This window comes from Oncorhynchus masou, chromosome 24 (genome assembly GCF_036934945.1).
Source record: "Oncorhynchus masou masou isolate Uvic2021 chromosome 24, UVic_Omas_1.1, whole genome shotgun sequence".
Lineage (NCBI taxonomy): Eukaryota > Metazoa > Chordata > Actinopteri > Salmoniformes > Salmonidae > Oncorhynchus > Oncorhynchus masou.
The window spans coordinates 3,353,207-3,369,336 of NC_088235.1; the positions used below are offsets into that span (position 1 = coordinate 3,353,207).

General features: G+C 46.5%; 1 protein-coding gene across 1 annotated transcript in view; it reads left to right on the forward strand.

The window, feature by feature from the left end:
• The window catches only part of LOC135511796 (WD repeat-containing and planar cell polarity effector protein fritz homolog), a 185,825-nt gene that overhangs the window by 94,764 nt on the left and 74,931 nt on the right, over positions 1 to 16,130 (forward strand). The window contains 1 exon segment of the mRNA XM_064933259.1: positions 1,670 to 1,870. Within this exon segment, the coding sequence (XP_064789331.1) occupies positions 1,670 to 1,870 (201 nt within the window).

Below are 16,130 nucleotides of genomic sequence, written 5' to 3' on the forward strand. Positions count from 1 at the left end.
ATGATGTAGGATGAGAGAGGAGAGGGGATGTAGGATGAGAGAGGATAAAGGATGAGAGAGGAGAGGGGATGTAGGATGAGAGAGAAGAGAGGATGTAGGATGAGAGAGGAGAGAGGATGTAGGATGAGAGAGGAGAGAGGATGTAGGATGAGAGAGGATGTAGGATGAGAGAGGAGAGGGGATGTAGGATGAGAGAGGAGAGAGGATGTAGGATGAGAGAGGATGTAGGATGAGAGAGGATAGAGGATGTAGGATGAGAGAGGAGAGAGGATGTAGGATGAGAGAGGAGAGAGGATGTAGGATGAGAGAGGATGTAGGATGTGAGAGGAGAGGGGATGTAGGATGAGAGAGGAGAGAGGATGTAGGATGAGAGAGGAGAGAGGATGTAAGATGAGAGAGGATGTAGGATGAGAGAGGAGAGAGGATGTAGGATGAGAGGAGTTTTAGGGAGGAAAGATCATCAGAAGAGAAGAGGACTGGTGTAGGTGAAGAACTAATACATAAATGAATGGATGTTTAAACAACACGTATCTCTTACCCCCTTCATCCTCCGTCCTCCATTTTGTCTCCTCCACCCTTTTGCTTTCCCATCTTTTTTTCTTTCTGGCGTTTGCTGGTCAGCAATAATCAAAACCACTTTCTGGGGGATTAGTTAGCAGCCTCTTTTTCTAGTTTAGCCCAGTGGACCAGGGCTGGGCTGTACCATCCAGGGGACCAGGGCTGGGCTGTACCATCCAGGGGGCTGGGGGGGGTCATGGGAGGAGATCCCCTTATCAGGCCCCTTCTTCTGGAGCCAGACGTACGGCAGGAGCGATTGCTTTCAGAGCCTCCCTGTCCCGCCCCGCTTGCCCCTCCGTGCCCCAAAAAAAGCCTGCTAGTAATGTGATAATGGCAGTGTTAGCAGTTAGCTTAGCGCTGCCGCGTAGCGCTAAGGACTGGGGCGCGTGGGGGAGGGGGGGGCATGACCAAGAAGTCTCATCCAAATAAATGGATGATCTTTGTTGTGACTGAAATCACACTTGGCTTCGAATGTTAAAAAAACGGGGGGGGGGGTTGATACGTCAGGGGTAAGAAAGGGTCTTTGATGATGTGACTTGTGTTGTCTGTATTCTACAACATTTGGGAGGGAGACAGAAAGAGGGAGGGAGAGAGACAAGGATGGAAGGAGAATGAAAGAGGAGAGAAAGGAGAGAAAGAGGGAGGGAGAGGGGGAAAGTGCAGGAGGGAGAGAGACAAGGGAGAGAGGGAGGGGGAGAGTGAATGAGAGAGAGAGAAAAAGACAGTGATAGAGAGAGAAAAAGAATGAGGGAGGGAGGGGAGGGAGGGAGGGAGGGAGGGAGGGAGGGAGGGAGGGAGGGACGGAGGGAGGGAGGGAGATGATGGTTTCTAGTGGCCTGACGTTAGCTGTCTCTTCACCTCCCCTCTCAACAGTCAACATCCCAGGGAAAGAAATGTTAGTAACAGTGTGTGTAGTAACAGTGTGTGTAGTAACAGTGTGTATAGTAACAGTGTGTATAGTAACAGTGTGTGTAGTAACAGTGTGTGTAGTAACAGTGTGTGTAGTAACAGTGTGTGTAGTAACAGTGTCTCTCTCTCTCTAGGTGGTGTGTGTAGTAACAGTGTGTGTAGTAACAGTGTGTGTAGTAACAGTGTCTCTCTCTCTCTCTAGGTGGTGTGTGTGGAGGTGCGTGGCCCTGCAGGGCGCAGGCAGGGCAGGCGTGTGGATCTGAACTGTCTCCAGGACGTAGCAGTGTGTTGGTGCTCCCTGACAAACACTAATGATGAACTGTGGCCCTGGAACCCGAGCCACACACACACTGACCGGGACAACCTAGTGTTACTGAGCTGCTCCAGTACAGATGGCCTCAAGGTCAACACACACACACACACAGACACACACACACACACAGAGACACACACACACACACACACACACAGACACACACACACACAGACACACACACACACACATACACACACACACACATACACACATACACACACACACACATACACACACACACACACACATACACATACACACATACACATACACACACACACACACACACACACACACACACACACACACACACACACACACACACACACACACACACACACACACACACACACACACACACACCTCATGTATGTATTTAGACATTGAAGCTAATGTCACCTTTAACTTGAGGGTGTTGTCATACATGTCTGTTTTACCGTTCAGAAATGAAAGCCCTTCATGCATCTCGTCCGCATCTCGTCCGTCCGTTTGAAGACTGAAGTTACAGTGTGTTAAAGTTGTCGTTTAGTATTCAGGGGACGAGGAGAGAGAAGGGAAGAAACAAATACCTGTATCAACCGTATAGAGTTTCTCTGGCATTACCTCTTCAATAATAACACACATGACCTCTTCTATAATAACACACATTACCTCCTCAATATCACACATTACCTCTTCTACAATAACACACATTACCTCCTCAATAATAACACACATTACCTCCTCAATAATAACACACATGACCTCTTCAATAATAACACACATTACCTCTTCTATAATAACACACATTACCTCTTCTATAATAACACACATGATCTCTTCTATAATAACACACATTACCTCTTCTATAATAACACACATTACCTCTTCTATAATAACACACATTAACTCTTCAATAACAACACACATTACCTCTTCTATAATAGCACACATTACCTCTTCTATAACAACACACATTACCTCTTCTATAATAACACACGTGACCTCTTCTATAATAACACACATTACCTCTTCTGTAATAACACATATTACCCCTTCTATGACAACACACATTACCTCTTCAATAATAACACACATTACCTCTTCTATAACAACACACATTACCTCTTCTATAATAACACACATGACCTCTTCTATAATAACACACATTACCTCTTCTGTAATAACACCCAGGACCTCTTCTATAATAACACGCATGGCCTCTTCTATAGTAACACACATTACCTCTTCTATACTAACACACATTACCTCTTCTATGATAACACACATTACCTCTTCTATAATAATACACATTACCTCTTCTGTAATAACACACATGACCTCTTCTGTAATAACACACATTACCTCTTCTGTAATAACAGACATTACCTCTTCTGTAATAACACACATTACCTATTCAATAACAACACACATGATCTCTTCAATAATAACACACATTACCTCTTTAATAATAACACACATTACCTCCTCAATAACACACACACACACACACACACACACACACACACACACACACACACACACACACACACACACACACACACACACACATTGCCTCTTCAATAATACAGGGGTCTTTAATGATAGAGAAGAGATGCTTCAGTGGTCAGGGTTAATGGCCCTCTCTCTCCCCCTCTGTCTCTTATTCTCTCTTTCCCTCTCTCTTTCCCTCTCTCTTTCCCTCTCTCTCCCTCTCTCTCTCCCCCTCCCTCCCACTCACCCTCTCGTATTCTATCTTTCCCTCTGTCTTTCCCTCTCTCTCCCTCTCTCTCTCCCCCTCTCTCTCTCCCCCTCCCTCCCACTCACCCTCTCTTATTCTGTCTCTCCCTCTCTCTCCCTCTCTCTCCCCCTCTCTCTCTTCCCCCCACTCCCTCCCACTCACCCTCTCTTATTCTGTCTTTCCTTCTCTCATTCCCTCCCCCTCTCTCTCCCCTCCCTCCCACTCATTCTCTCACTCCCTCCCTACCTCTCTCTTGTTCTCTTTCCTTCTCTCTTAACCCCTCTCTCCCCCTTCCTCTCTCTCTCTCTCTCTCTCTCTCTCTCTCTCTCTCTCTCTCTCTTGTTCTTACTCTTTGTTGTCTGTCATCTTTTCTCTCCTTCCATCTCTCTTTCTCAGAAGAATTCCTCCACACAGTCACTCTGTGTCTGTGTGTGTGTGTGTGTGCATGTGTGTGTATGTGTGTGTATGTGTGTGTATGTGTGTGTCTGTGTGTGTGTGTGTGTGTGTGTATGTGTGCGTATCTGTGTGTGTGTGTGGATAGGATTTGTGAATGGTGAATTAGCCATCTCAAGGGTGGCGACTTCCAGTCTGTTCTACTGCATCTCCTAAAACAAGGGGAACTAACTAACTAAGCAGGTGATGTGTCTCTACGGTGGTCGTGTGTACGAGCATGCCTGTCTGCTTCCATCTCTCAGCCCCTGTGTGTGTGCGTGTGTGCGTGTGTGTGCGTGTGTGTGTGTGTGTGTGTGTGTGTGTGTGTGTGTGTGTGTGTGTGTGTGTGTGTGTGTGTGTGTGTGTGTGTGTGTGTGTGTGTGTGTGTGTGTGTGTGTGTGTGTGTGTGTGTGTGTGTGTGTGTGTTTCACCTCCCAGCTCCTGTGATAACCCTATCTGTGACCTGTTTCCCAGGCAACATGCGTAGGAATAACATACTGTCGCCAAAAAGCAGACGGAGAAACCCAAACACGGCGTAAGCACTCGCACCTCCGTAAACGTATGTAAATATGCTCCAGCGTAGAGAAGACAGGGAAGAAGAGCGTTACCAATCGCAGGAAAACAAAATGCTAAAGAAGAGGCAAGGAGAGGAAAAAATGAATATTGAAATCATCAAAGCAGATGCTGTCGTAGGCTTTTCTTCTTGTTCTGGAAGGCTCTCTGCACTGGTTTATCACACTCCTCCTTCACCTAGTTCTTTTATTTATGTCCCTCCTCCCTCCCCTCCCCTCTTCTCCCTCCCCTTCTCATCTCTCCTCCCTCCCTCCCTCTCCTCTCTCCTCCCTCCTCCCTCTCCTCCATCCTCCTCCTCTTCTCTCCTCCCCCCCTCTCTCTCTTCTCCCTCTCCTCCCTCCTCCCTCTCCTCCATCCTCCTCCTCTTCTCTCCTCCCTCCCTCCATCTCTCCTCCCCCTCTAATCCCTCTTCTCTCCCTTCCTCCATCCCTCCTCTCTCTACTCTCTCCTCATTCCTTCCTCCCCTCTCCTCCCTCCCCTTCTCATCTCTCCTCCCTCTCCTCTCTCCACCCTCACCTTCTCCCTCCCTGCTCCCTCTCCTCCCTCCTCCTCCTCCGCCCTCCTCCCTCCCTCCCTCCCTCCCTCCCTCCCTCCCTCCCTCCCTCCCTCCCTCCCTCCCCCTCCCTCCCTCCCTCCCTCCCTCCCTCCCTCCCTCCCTCCCTCCCTCCCTCCCTCACCTAGTTATTTTATTTATGTCCCTCCCTCCCTCTCCTCCCTCCTCCTCCCCCTCTCCCTCCCTCCTCCTCCCTCCCCTCCCTCCCTCTCTCTCTCTCCTCCCTCTCTCCTCCTTCCTCCTCCCCCTCTCCTCTCTTCTCATTTCTCCTCCCTCCCCTTCTCATCTCTCCTCCCTCTCCTTCTCATCTCTCCTCCCTCTCCTCTTTCACCCTCTTCTCCCTCCTCCTCCCGCTCTCCTCCCTCTCTCCCCCCTCCTCTCCCTCTCCCCCTCCTCCCTCCTCCCCCTCTCCTCCCTCTTCTCCCCCTCTTCCCTCCTTCCTCCCTTCCTCCATTCCTCCTCCCCCTCTCTTCCTCCTCCTCCCGCTCTCCTCCCTCTCTCCCCCCTCCTCTCCCTCTCCCCTCCTCCCTCCTCCCCCTCTCCTCCCTCTTCTCCCTCTCTCCCCCTCTTCCCTCCTTCCTCCCTTCCTCCATTCCTCCTCCCCCTCTCTTCCTCCATGGTTTTAAAGGAACATTAAAGTCCCCTCTCCTGAATCTAATGAAAGTGTTTGTCATTTTTCAAATGCGAGGTGTAAAATTAAGTGTGTGTGCTTTTGCGTACGTGCGTGTGTACCAGTGTGTGTTTGATGGCGCGGTGTGAAATTAAGCAAGCAGTTTATTTAAGAGGTGTGGAGAGAATCAAACACTCAGAGCTCATCTGAGAAGACGAAGGAGAAGAGAGCCAGAGACTTCAATCACTTCAAGCTCATATATATGTTCCTTTTGTTGAGCCGGCTCTCTGCCATGCTAAGCCCATTTAACACTCCCTCTCTCCATTTAAAACCCTGATTCCTGTTCCCTATGTGGTCTTAGTTCTATACAACACGACAAATATGATTTAGGAATTATTTAACATTTAGTTAACATTTTTAATGATTCCTGGAATTTCAGTGAAAAAAGGAAGATGTTTCAACTCTGTTTTATGTTCAGTGTCGGGGGAGGTATTCTGTGTGTGTGGGTTGAGGGGTTCTGTGTGTGTGGGTGTGTGTGTGGGGGGGTTCTGTGTGAGTGTGTGGGGGGTTCTGTGTGTGTGTGTGTGTCTGTGTGTGTGGGGGGGGGTTCTGTGTGTGTGGGTTGAGGGGTTCTGTGTGTGTGGGTGTGTGTGTGTGGGGGGGTTCTGTGTGAGTGTGTGGGGGGTTCTGTGTGTGTGTGTCTGTGTGTGGGGGGGGGGGGTTCTGTGTGTGTGGGTTGAGGGGTTCTGTGTGTGTGTGTGTCTGTGTGTGTGGGGGGGGTCTCCATGGTGTTTCTAGATAACATCCATTCTTCCCTCCATGGTCTCTCTAGATAACATCCATTCTTCCATCCATGTTGTCTCTCTAGATAACATCCATTCTTCCCTCCATGGTCTCTCTAGATAACATCCATTCTTCCCTCCATGGTCTCTCTAGATAACATCCATTCTTCCCTCCATGGTCTCTCTATATAACATCCATACTTCCATCCATGGTCTCTCTAGATAACATCCATTCTTCCCTCCATGATCTCTCTAGATAACATCCATTCTTCCCTCCATGGTCTCTCTAGATAACATCCATTCTTCCCTCCATGGTCTCTCTAGATAACATCCATTCTTCCCTCCATGGTGTCTCTAGATAACATCCATTCTTCCGTCCATGGTGTCTCTAGATAACATCCATTCTTCCCTCCATGGTGTCTCTAGATAACATCCATTCTTCCCTCCATGGTGTCACTAGATGACATCCATTCTTCCATCCATGGTGTCTCTAGATAACATCCATTCTTCCATCCATGGTGTCTCTAGATAACATCCATTCTTTCCTCCATGGTGTCACTAGATGACATCCATTCTTCCATCCATGGTGTCTCTAGATAACATCCATTCTTCCCTCCATGGTGTTTCTAGATAACATCCATTCTTTCCTCCATGGTGTCACTAGATGACATCCATTCTTCCATCCATGGTGTCTCTAGATAACATCCATTCTTCCCTCCATGGTCTCTCTAGATAACATCCATTCTTCCCTCCATGGTGTCTCTAGATAACATCCATTCTTCCCTCCATGGTGTCTCTAGATAACATCCATTCTTCCCTCCATGGTGTCTTCCCTCCATGGTGTCACTAGATGACATCCATTCTTCCATCCATGGTGTCTCTAGATAACATCCATTCTTCCATCCATGGTGTCTCTAGATAACATCCATTCTTCCCTCCATGGTGTCTCTAGATAACATCCATTCTTCCGTCCATGGTGTCTCTAGATAACATCCATTCTTCCATCCATGGTGTCTCTAGATAACATCCATTCTTCCCTCCATGGTCTATCTAGATAACATCCATTCTTCCCTCCATGGTGTCTCTAGATAACATCCATTCTTCCCTCCATGGTGTCTCTAGATAACATCCATTCTTCCCTCCATGGTGTCACTAGATGACATCCATTCTTCCATCCATGGTGTCTCTAGATAACATCCATTCTTCCATCCATGGTGTCTCTAGATAACATCCATTCTTCCCTCCATGGTGTCTCTAGATAACATCCATTCTTCCGTCCATGGTGTCACTAGATAACATCCATTCTTCCATCCATGGTGTCTCTAGATAACATCCATTCTTCCGTCCATGGTGTCACTAGATAACATCCATTCTTCCATCCATGGTGTCTCTAGATAACATCCATTCTTCCATCCATGGTGTCTCTAGATAACATCCATTCTTCCATCCATGGTGTCACTAGATAACATCCATTCTTCCATCCATGGTGTCACTAGATGACATCCATTCTTCCATCCATGGTGTCTCTAGATAACATCCATTCTTCCCTCCATGGTGTCACTAGATGACATCCATTCTTCCATCCATGGTGTCACTAGATGACATCCATTCTTCCATCCATGGTGTCACTAGATGACAACAGGACTGAAAGTGGGAAAAAAAGTTTTTCTTTATCCTGTTATGGCTGCATCCCTTTGTTCTCAATTTCCGCCTGAAGACAAACCTTAATCTAACTGCCTGTAGCTCAGCCCCAGAGACAAGGATATGCATATTCTTGGTATCATTTGATTGGAAACATTCTGAAGTTTGTGGGAATGTTAATTGAATGTATGAGAATATAACACAGTAGATCTGGTGGAAGAAAAGAGAAAGAAAGAGCATACTTTTTCTGTTTTTTATTGTTGTAGTATCATCTTTCACATGTACTAGAATAACCACGCAGTCAGATAGGATGCTGGAGATAATTTTGATGGATAACACAAGAGGGCAACTGTAGGTGTGCAAAGGTTCAGACTGATAACTTCAGGAATGGGTGAGCTACATGACATTTAGCATGAAGTCACCCAGGTGTCCCACACAAGTTGCCCAAATGTACCCAAGTGCCCGAATTGTTGAAATGACCTATAACTATATACAGCAGTGCAAATAACTATATACAACATATCAAAAAGCAATTCTAACACACACACACACAAAAATATTTAAAAAAAACAGTGCACCCTTTGGAAGTCCTCGTCACAATATTTTGCTGCCTGTGCCATGTCCCATAGCAGTCTCTTTCTGATGTAAAGCAGAGTCAAACTGAACAAGTGGTGCATTTCATGCGACACAGAACACAACGACGCCTCCATGCTGTGCCCTTTTGGCCCTGAGGCCAGTCATACCTGCAGTAATGAACTGTGGCATATGAACACCACTGGGGGCAGAGGTAGAGCAGGCCGCTTGGCACCGGGGGCTCCCAGTCGGAGTCGCTATCACTGTGAAAGAAAACATTCAAAAAAATATTTGTATTGTATGAGCCTTTTATCATCACATAAAATTAACAGATATGTATTGTATAGAGCAGAGGGAACAGTCACTAAGGTGAAGTGCTGTTCCATTCAACTGTGCTGTTCCATGTTGTGGGCCTGCCCTCTCCTGAACAGCACCCAATGGCTATTTCATATGGAAATGGAGAGGAGTAGCGGGCGCAGTGGCCATGTGTGTGTTTGCTGTTCTACTCCCTTTCCATTTGAATAAAAAAATGGAAAATATAATCTGACATGGGAAAAAAAATATATATATACACACAAACACAAACAAACCAACACATTTCATTGCAAAAAAAAAATGTATATATATTTTTATATATAATATATATTTGTATATTTCATAAAACGGCATTAGCACTTACCCGTCCAGAAGCTCCTCAGTTCGTTTGAATCATAACACTCCAAGATTCCTCAAACAAAACATCTGTTTCACTTTCACTTTTTACTTTCACTTTTTACTTTCACTTTCACTTTGACTTTCCTGATTTATTCGCCAGGATGTCTTCAATGAAATCGTTGAAACTACACCTTCCCCAAATACAGCTGCGTGTAAAAAGCTTTACAGTGGAAAGTGGAAAAAAATGATTGTTTTTCTTTATTTAGACACCAAACAAATAATGAAACTCAATCAAAGGACAGCAGCATTGTTTCCTAAATATAGAACAAAACTTTGAATTAATGACTTAGATTAATTGCTCTGTATTTGCTGTAATGTAACAATTTGTGTTATGATTTCAGATTTTCAGAAGACCTCTTAGATTTGTGTTACACCAACGGTTAAGGTCTGAACAGCGCTGTTTAGTCTTACAACTAGTGTGTGTGTGTGCCCATGTTTGTTTAAATGTTGACTTTGTCTAACCGTACCAACCTTCTACCCCCCACGAACCCAAGCTTATTAATTCTCATCACCAAAACGTCCCTCCACCCTCTCCCTCTCTTCACTCACCCCCCTGCCTCCCCTCTCCCTGCCCCCTCACTCACTCCCTTCACTCACATCCCTCCCTTCCCTCTCCTTGCCCCCTCACTCACTCCCTTCACTCACATCCCTCCCTTCCCCCCATCCCTCCTTCACTCTGTCTCTGCCCCTGTCTTTCTGTGCTCTGTGAGCTGTGTAATTGTCTGTGTGAGGCCCGGTGCTGTGAACAAGGGGCCAGGCTCTCAGCTGGCCCCACCCCTGTTATCTTCCATGTGCCGGGGAAGGAGAGGAGAACAACGGAGAAGAATAGTTTAGACCAGTCACTGAAACCAATAGACAGGAGTCCCAAACCTGCTTACTATGGAGGAGACAGTCTCCCTACCAACAAATGAGGGAGAGGGAAAATGAGGGAGGGTGGTCCTACTCCTATCCCTACTCATGCATCTACTCCCTACTCCTATCCCTACCACTACTCCTACCCCTACTCCTATCCCTACTCCTATCCCTACCACTACTCCTACCCCTACTCCTATCCCTACTCCGACCCCTACTCCTATCCCTACTCATGCATCTACTCCCTACTCCTATCCCTACCACTACTCCTACCCCTACTCCTATCCCTACTCCTATCCCTACCACTACTCCTACCCCTACTCCTATCCCTACTCCGACCCCTACTCCTATCCCTACTCATGCATCTACTCCCTACTCCTATCCCTACCACTACTCCTACCCCTACTCCTATCCCTACTCCTACCCCTACTCCTATCCCTACTCATACATCTACTCCTACTCCTATCCCTACCCCTACTCCTACCCCTACTCCTACCCCTACTCCTACTCCTATCCCTACTCCTACCAGCTAGTCCTGTTGAGGAGTGGGAGGGGAGGGGAGGTGTAGCTACCAGCTAGTCCTGTTGAGGAGTGGGAGGGGAGGGGAGGTGTAGCTACCAGCTAGTCCTGTTGAGGAGTAGGAGGGGAGGGGAGGTGTAGCTACCAGCTAGTCCTGTTGAGGAGTGGGAGGGGAGGTGTAGCTACCAGCTAGTCCTGTTGAGGAGTGGGAGGGGAGGTGTAGCTACCAGCTAGTCCTGTTTTGGTGGGATCAGGGGGATTTGAAGAGGATAGTCAGGGTAATACATAAGAGGTGTGGTGATAAGTGTAGTCTAGGTGTATGGTAGTCAGGGTAATAACTAAGAGGTGTGGTGATAAGTGTAGTCTAGGTGTATGGTAGTCAGGGTAATAACTAAGAGGTGTGGGGCTAAGTGTAGTCTAGGTGTATGGTAGTCAGGGTAATAACTACGAGGTGTGGTGATAAGTGTAGTCTAGGAGTATGGTAGTCATGGTAATAACTAAGAGGTGTGGTGATAAGTGTAGTCTAGGTGTATGGTAGTCAGGGTAATAACTAAGAGGTGTGGTGATAAGTGTTGTCTAGGTGTATGGTAGTCAGGGTAATACATAAGAGGTGTGGTGATAAGTGTAGTCTAGGTGTATGGTAGTCAGGGTAATAACTAAGAGGTGTGGTGATAAGTGTAGTCTAGGTATATGGTAGCCATGGTAATAACTAAGAGGTGTGGTGATAAGTGTTGTCTAGGTGTATGGTAGTCAGGGTAATAAATAAGAGGTGTGGTGATAAGTGTAGTCTAGGTGTATGGTAGTCAGGGTAATAACTAAGAGGTGTGGTGATAAGTGTTGTCTAGGTGTATGGTAGTCAGGGTAATACATAAGAGGTGTGGTGATAAGTGTAGTCTAGGTGTATGGTAGTCAGGGTAATAACTAAGAGGTGTGGTGATAAGTGTAGTCTAGGTATATGGTAGCCATGGTAATAACTAAGAGGTGTGGTGATAAGTGTTGTCTAGGTGTATGGTAGTCAGGGTAATAAATAAGAGGTGTGGTGATAAGTGTAGTCTATGTGTATGGTAGTCAGGGTAATAACTAAGAGGTGTGGTGATAAGTGTAGTCTAGGAGTATGGTAGTCAGGGTAATAACTAAGAGGTGTGGTGATAAGTGTTGTCTAGGTGTATGGTAGTCAGGGTAATACATAAGAGGTGTGGTGATAAGTGTAGTCTAGGTGTATGGTAGTCAGGGTAATAACTAAGAGGTGTGGTGATAAGTATAGTCTAGGTATATGGTAGCCATGGTAATAACTAAGAGGTGTGGTGATAAGTGTTGTCTAGGTGTATGGTAGTCAGGGTAATACATAAGAGGTGTGGTGATAAGTGTAGTCTAGGTGTATGGTAGTCAGGGTAATAACTAAGAGGTGTGGTGATAAGTGTTGTCTAGGTATATGGTAGCCATGGTAATAACTAAGAGGTGTGGTGATAAGTGTTGTCTAGGTGTATGGCAGTCAGGGTAATAAATTAGAGGTGTGGTGATAAGTGTAGTCTAGGTGTATGGTAGTCAGGGTAATAACTAAGAGGTGTGGTGATAAGTGTAGTCTAGGAGTATGGTAGTCAGGGTAATAACTAAGAGGTGTGGTGATAAGTGTTGTCTAGGTGTATGGTAGTCATGGTAATAACTAAGAGGTGTGGTGATAAGTGTTGTCTAGGTGTATGGTAGTCAGTGTAATAACTAAGAGGTGTGGTGATAAGTGTAGTCTAGGTGTATGGTAGTCAGGGTAATAACTAAGAGGTGTGGTGATAAGTGTAGTCTAGGTATATGGTAGTCATGGTAATAACTAAGAGGTGTGGTGATAAGTGTAGTCTAGGAGTATGGTAGTCATGGGAATACCTAAGAGGTGTGGTGATAAGTGTAGTCTAGGTGTATGGTAGTCAAGGTAATAACTAAGAGGTGTGGTGATAAGTGTAGTCTAGGTATATGGTAGTCAGGGTAATAACTAAGAGGTGTGGTGATAAGTGTAGTATAGGTGTATGGTAGTCAGGGTAATAACTAAGAGGTGTGGTGATAAGTGTAGTCTAGGTGTATGGTAGTCAAGGTAATAACTAAGAGGTGTGGTGATAAGTGTAGTCTAGGTGTATGGTAGTCAGGGTAATAACTAAGAGGTGTGGTGATAAGTGTAGTCTAGGTGTATGGTAGTCAAGGTAATAACTAAGAGGTGTGGTGATAAGTGTAGTCTAGGAGTATGGTAGTCAGGGTAATAACTAAGAGGTGTGGTGATAAGTGTAGTCTAGGTGTATGGTAGTCAAGGTAATAACTAAGAGGTGTGGTGATAAGTGTCGTCTAGGGGTATGGTAGTCATGGTAATACCTAAGAGGTGTGGTGATAAGTGTAGTCTAGGTGTATGGTAGTCAAGGTAATAACTAAGAGGTGTGGTGATAAGTGTAGTCTAGGTATATGGTAGTCAGGGTAATAACTAAGAGGTGTGGTGATAAGTGTAGTCTAGGTGTATGGTAGTCAGGGTAATAACTAAGAGGTGTGGTGATAAGTGTAGTCTAGGTGTATGGTAGTCAAGGTAATAACTAAGAGGTGTGGTGATAAGTGTAGTCTAGGTGTATGGTAGTCAGGGTAATAACTAAGAGGTGTGGTGATAAGTGTAGTCTAGGTGTATGGTAGTCAAGGTAATAACTAAGAGGTGTGGTGATAAGTGTAGTCTAGGAGTATGGTAGTCAGGGTAATAACTAAGAGGTGTGGGGCTAAGTGTAGTCTAGGAGTATGGTAGTCAGGGTAATAACTAAGAGGTGTGGGGCTAAGTGTAGTCTAGGAGTATGGTAGTCAGGGTAATAACTAAGAGGTGTGGGGCTAAGTGTAGTCTAGGAGTATGGTAGTCAGAGTAATAACTAAGAGGTGTGGGGCTAAGTGTAGTCTAGGAGTATGGTAGTCAGGGTAATAACTAAGAGGTGTGGGGCTAAGTGTAGTCTAAGTGTATGGTAGTCAGGGTAATAACTAAGAGGTGTGGGGCTAAGTGTAGTCTAGGTGTATGGTAGTCAGGGTAATAACTAAGAGGTGTGGTGATAAGTGTAGTCTTGGAGTATGGTAGTCAGGGTAATAACTAAGAGGTGTGGTGATAAGTGTAGTCTTGGAGTATGGTAGTCAGGGTAATAACTAAGAGGTGTGGTGATAAGTGTAGTCTAGGTGTATGGTAGTCAGGGTAATAACTAAGAGGTGTGGTGATAAGTGTAGTCTAGGTGTATGGTAGTCAGGGTAATAACTAAGAGGTGTGGTGATAAGTGTAGTCTAGGAGTATGGTAGTCAGGGTAATAACTAAAAGGTGTGGGGCTAAGTGTAGTCTAGGTGTATGGTAGTCAGGGTAATAACTAAGAGGTGTGGTGATAAGTGTAGTCTAGGAGTATGGTAGTCAAGGTAATAACTAAGAGGTGTGGGGCTAAGTGTAGTCTAGGAGTATGGTAGTCAGGGTAATAACTAAGAGGTGTGGGGCTAAGTGTAGTCTAGGAGTATGGTAGTCAAGGTAATAACTAAGAGGTGTGGGGCTAAGTGTAGTCTAGGAGTATGGTAGTCAGGGTAATAACTAAGAGGTGTGGGGCTAAGTGTAGTCTACGAGTATGGTAGTCAGGGTAATAACTAAGAGGTGTGGGGCTAAGTGTAGTCTACGAGTATGGTAGTCAGGGTAATAACTAAGAGGTGTGGGGCTAAGTGTAGTCTAGGAGTATGGTAGTCAGGGTAATAACTAAGAGGTGTGGGGCTAAGTGTAGTCTAGGAGTATGGTAGTCAGGGTAATAACTAAGAGGTGTGGGGCTAAGTGTAGTCTAGGAGTATGGTAGTCAAGGTAATAACTAAGAGGTGTGGGGCTAAGTGTAGTCTAGGAGTATGGTAGTCAGGGTAATAACTAAGAGGTGTGGGGCTAAGTGTAGTCTACGAGTATGGTAGTCAGGGTAATAACTAAGAGGTGTGGTGATAAGTGTAGTCTAGGAGTATGGTAGTCAGGGTAATAACTAAGAGGTGTGGGGCTAAGTGTAGTCTAGGAGTATGGTAGTCAGGGTAATAACTAAGAGGTGTGGTGATAAGTGTAGTCTAGGAGTATGGTAGTCAGGGTAATAACTAAGAGGTGTGGGGCTAAGTGTAGTCTAGGAGTATGGTAGTCAGGGTAATAACTAAGAGGTGTGGTGATAAGTGTAGTCTAGGTGTGTGACAGAGTGTACGTCTGAGGAGCTGAAGAGTGTGTGTGTGTGAAGCGTGTGTGTGTGTGTGTGTGTGTGAGTGTAGTGTGAGGCCCAGCCCTGCAGTCGGGGCAGTACCCAGAGAATGGGGGTCTGTGGCTGGGGCAGGTGTGGCTCACCATGAGTCTGGCAAAATGCCAACCCTCCACCCTCCCCTTAACCTCTGCCTCTCACACACACTCTTAAGCACACACACACACACACACTCTCTCTTTCACTCATCCCCCTTTCTGTGCTGTCAGCACCTCCTCCCCCGCCCACCCCCTGGGGTGCAAGCAGGAGCTCGAGGGGATTATGGGAAGAAAAAAGGAGCCTAAAACAGTCATCTGTTTCCTTCCTGTTGTATTCCCAAATGGCACCCTATTCCCTATTTAGTGCACTGCTTGTGACCAGGGTCCATAGGGGAGCCCAAAGTGCTCTGGTCTAAAGTAGTGCACTATAATATGGGAATGGTGCTCGGGTCTAAAGTAGTGCACTATAATAGGGGAATAGTGCTCCGGTCTAAAGTAGTGCACTATAATAGGGGAATAGGGAACCATTTGTGACTCAACCCATGGTGGGTAAAACCTGCCTAAGTCCCTTCTTGGCAGAGCCTGCCAAACTACCGCCTTTGTTTTGCACCAGGCAGGCAGGAAGGCAGATAGGGAGGGAGTGAGATAGGGAGGGAGATAAGGAGGGAGGGAGACAGAGAGGCAGATAGGGAGGGAGGGGGGGACAGAGGGAGACAGGGAGGGAGGGAGAGAGGCAGAGAGGGAGACTGACCAATAGGGAGGGATGGAGATAGACAGGCAGGGAGGGACAGAGGGAGACCGACAGACAGGCAGGGAGGGACAGAGGGAGACCGACAGACAGGCAGGGAGGGACAGAGGGAGACCGACAGACAGGCAGGGAGGGACAGAGGGAGACCGACAGACAGGCAGGAAGGGACAGAGGGAGACCGACAGACAGGCAGGGAGGGACAGAGGGAGACCGACAGACAGGCAGGGAGGGACAGAGGGAGACCGACAGACAGGCAGGGAGGGACAGAGGGAGACCGACAGACAGTCAGGGAGGGACAGAGGGAGACCGACAGACAGGGAGGGAGGCTGACCAATAGGGAGGGATGGAGACTGACCGATAGAGAGGGAGGGAGACAGGAAGGAAGGGAGGGAGACTGAC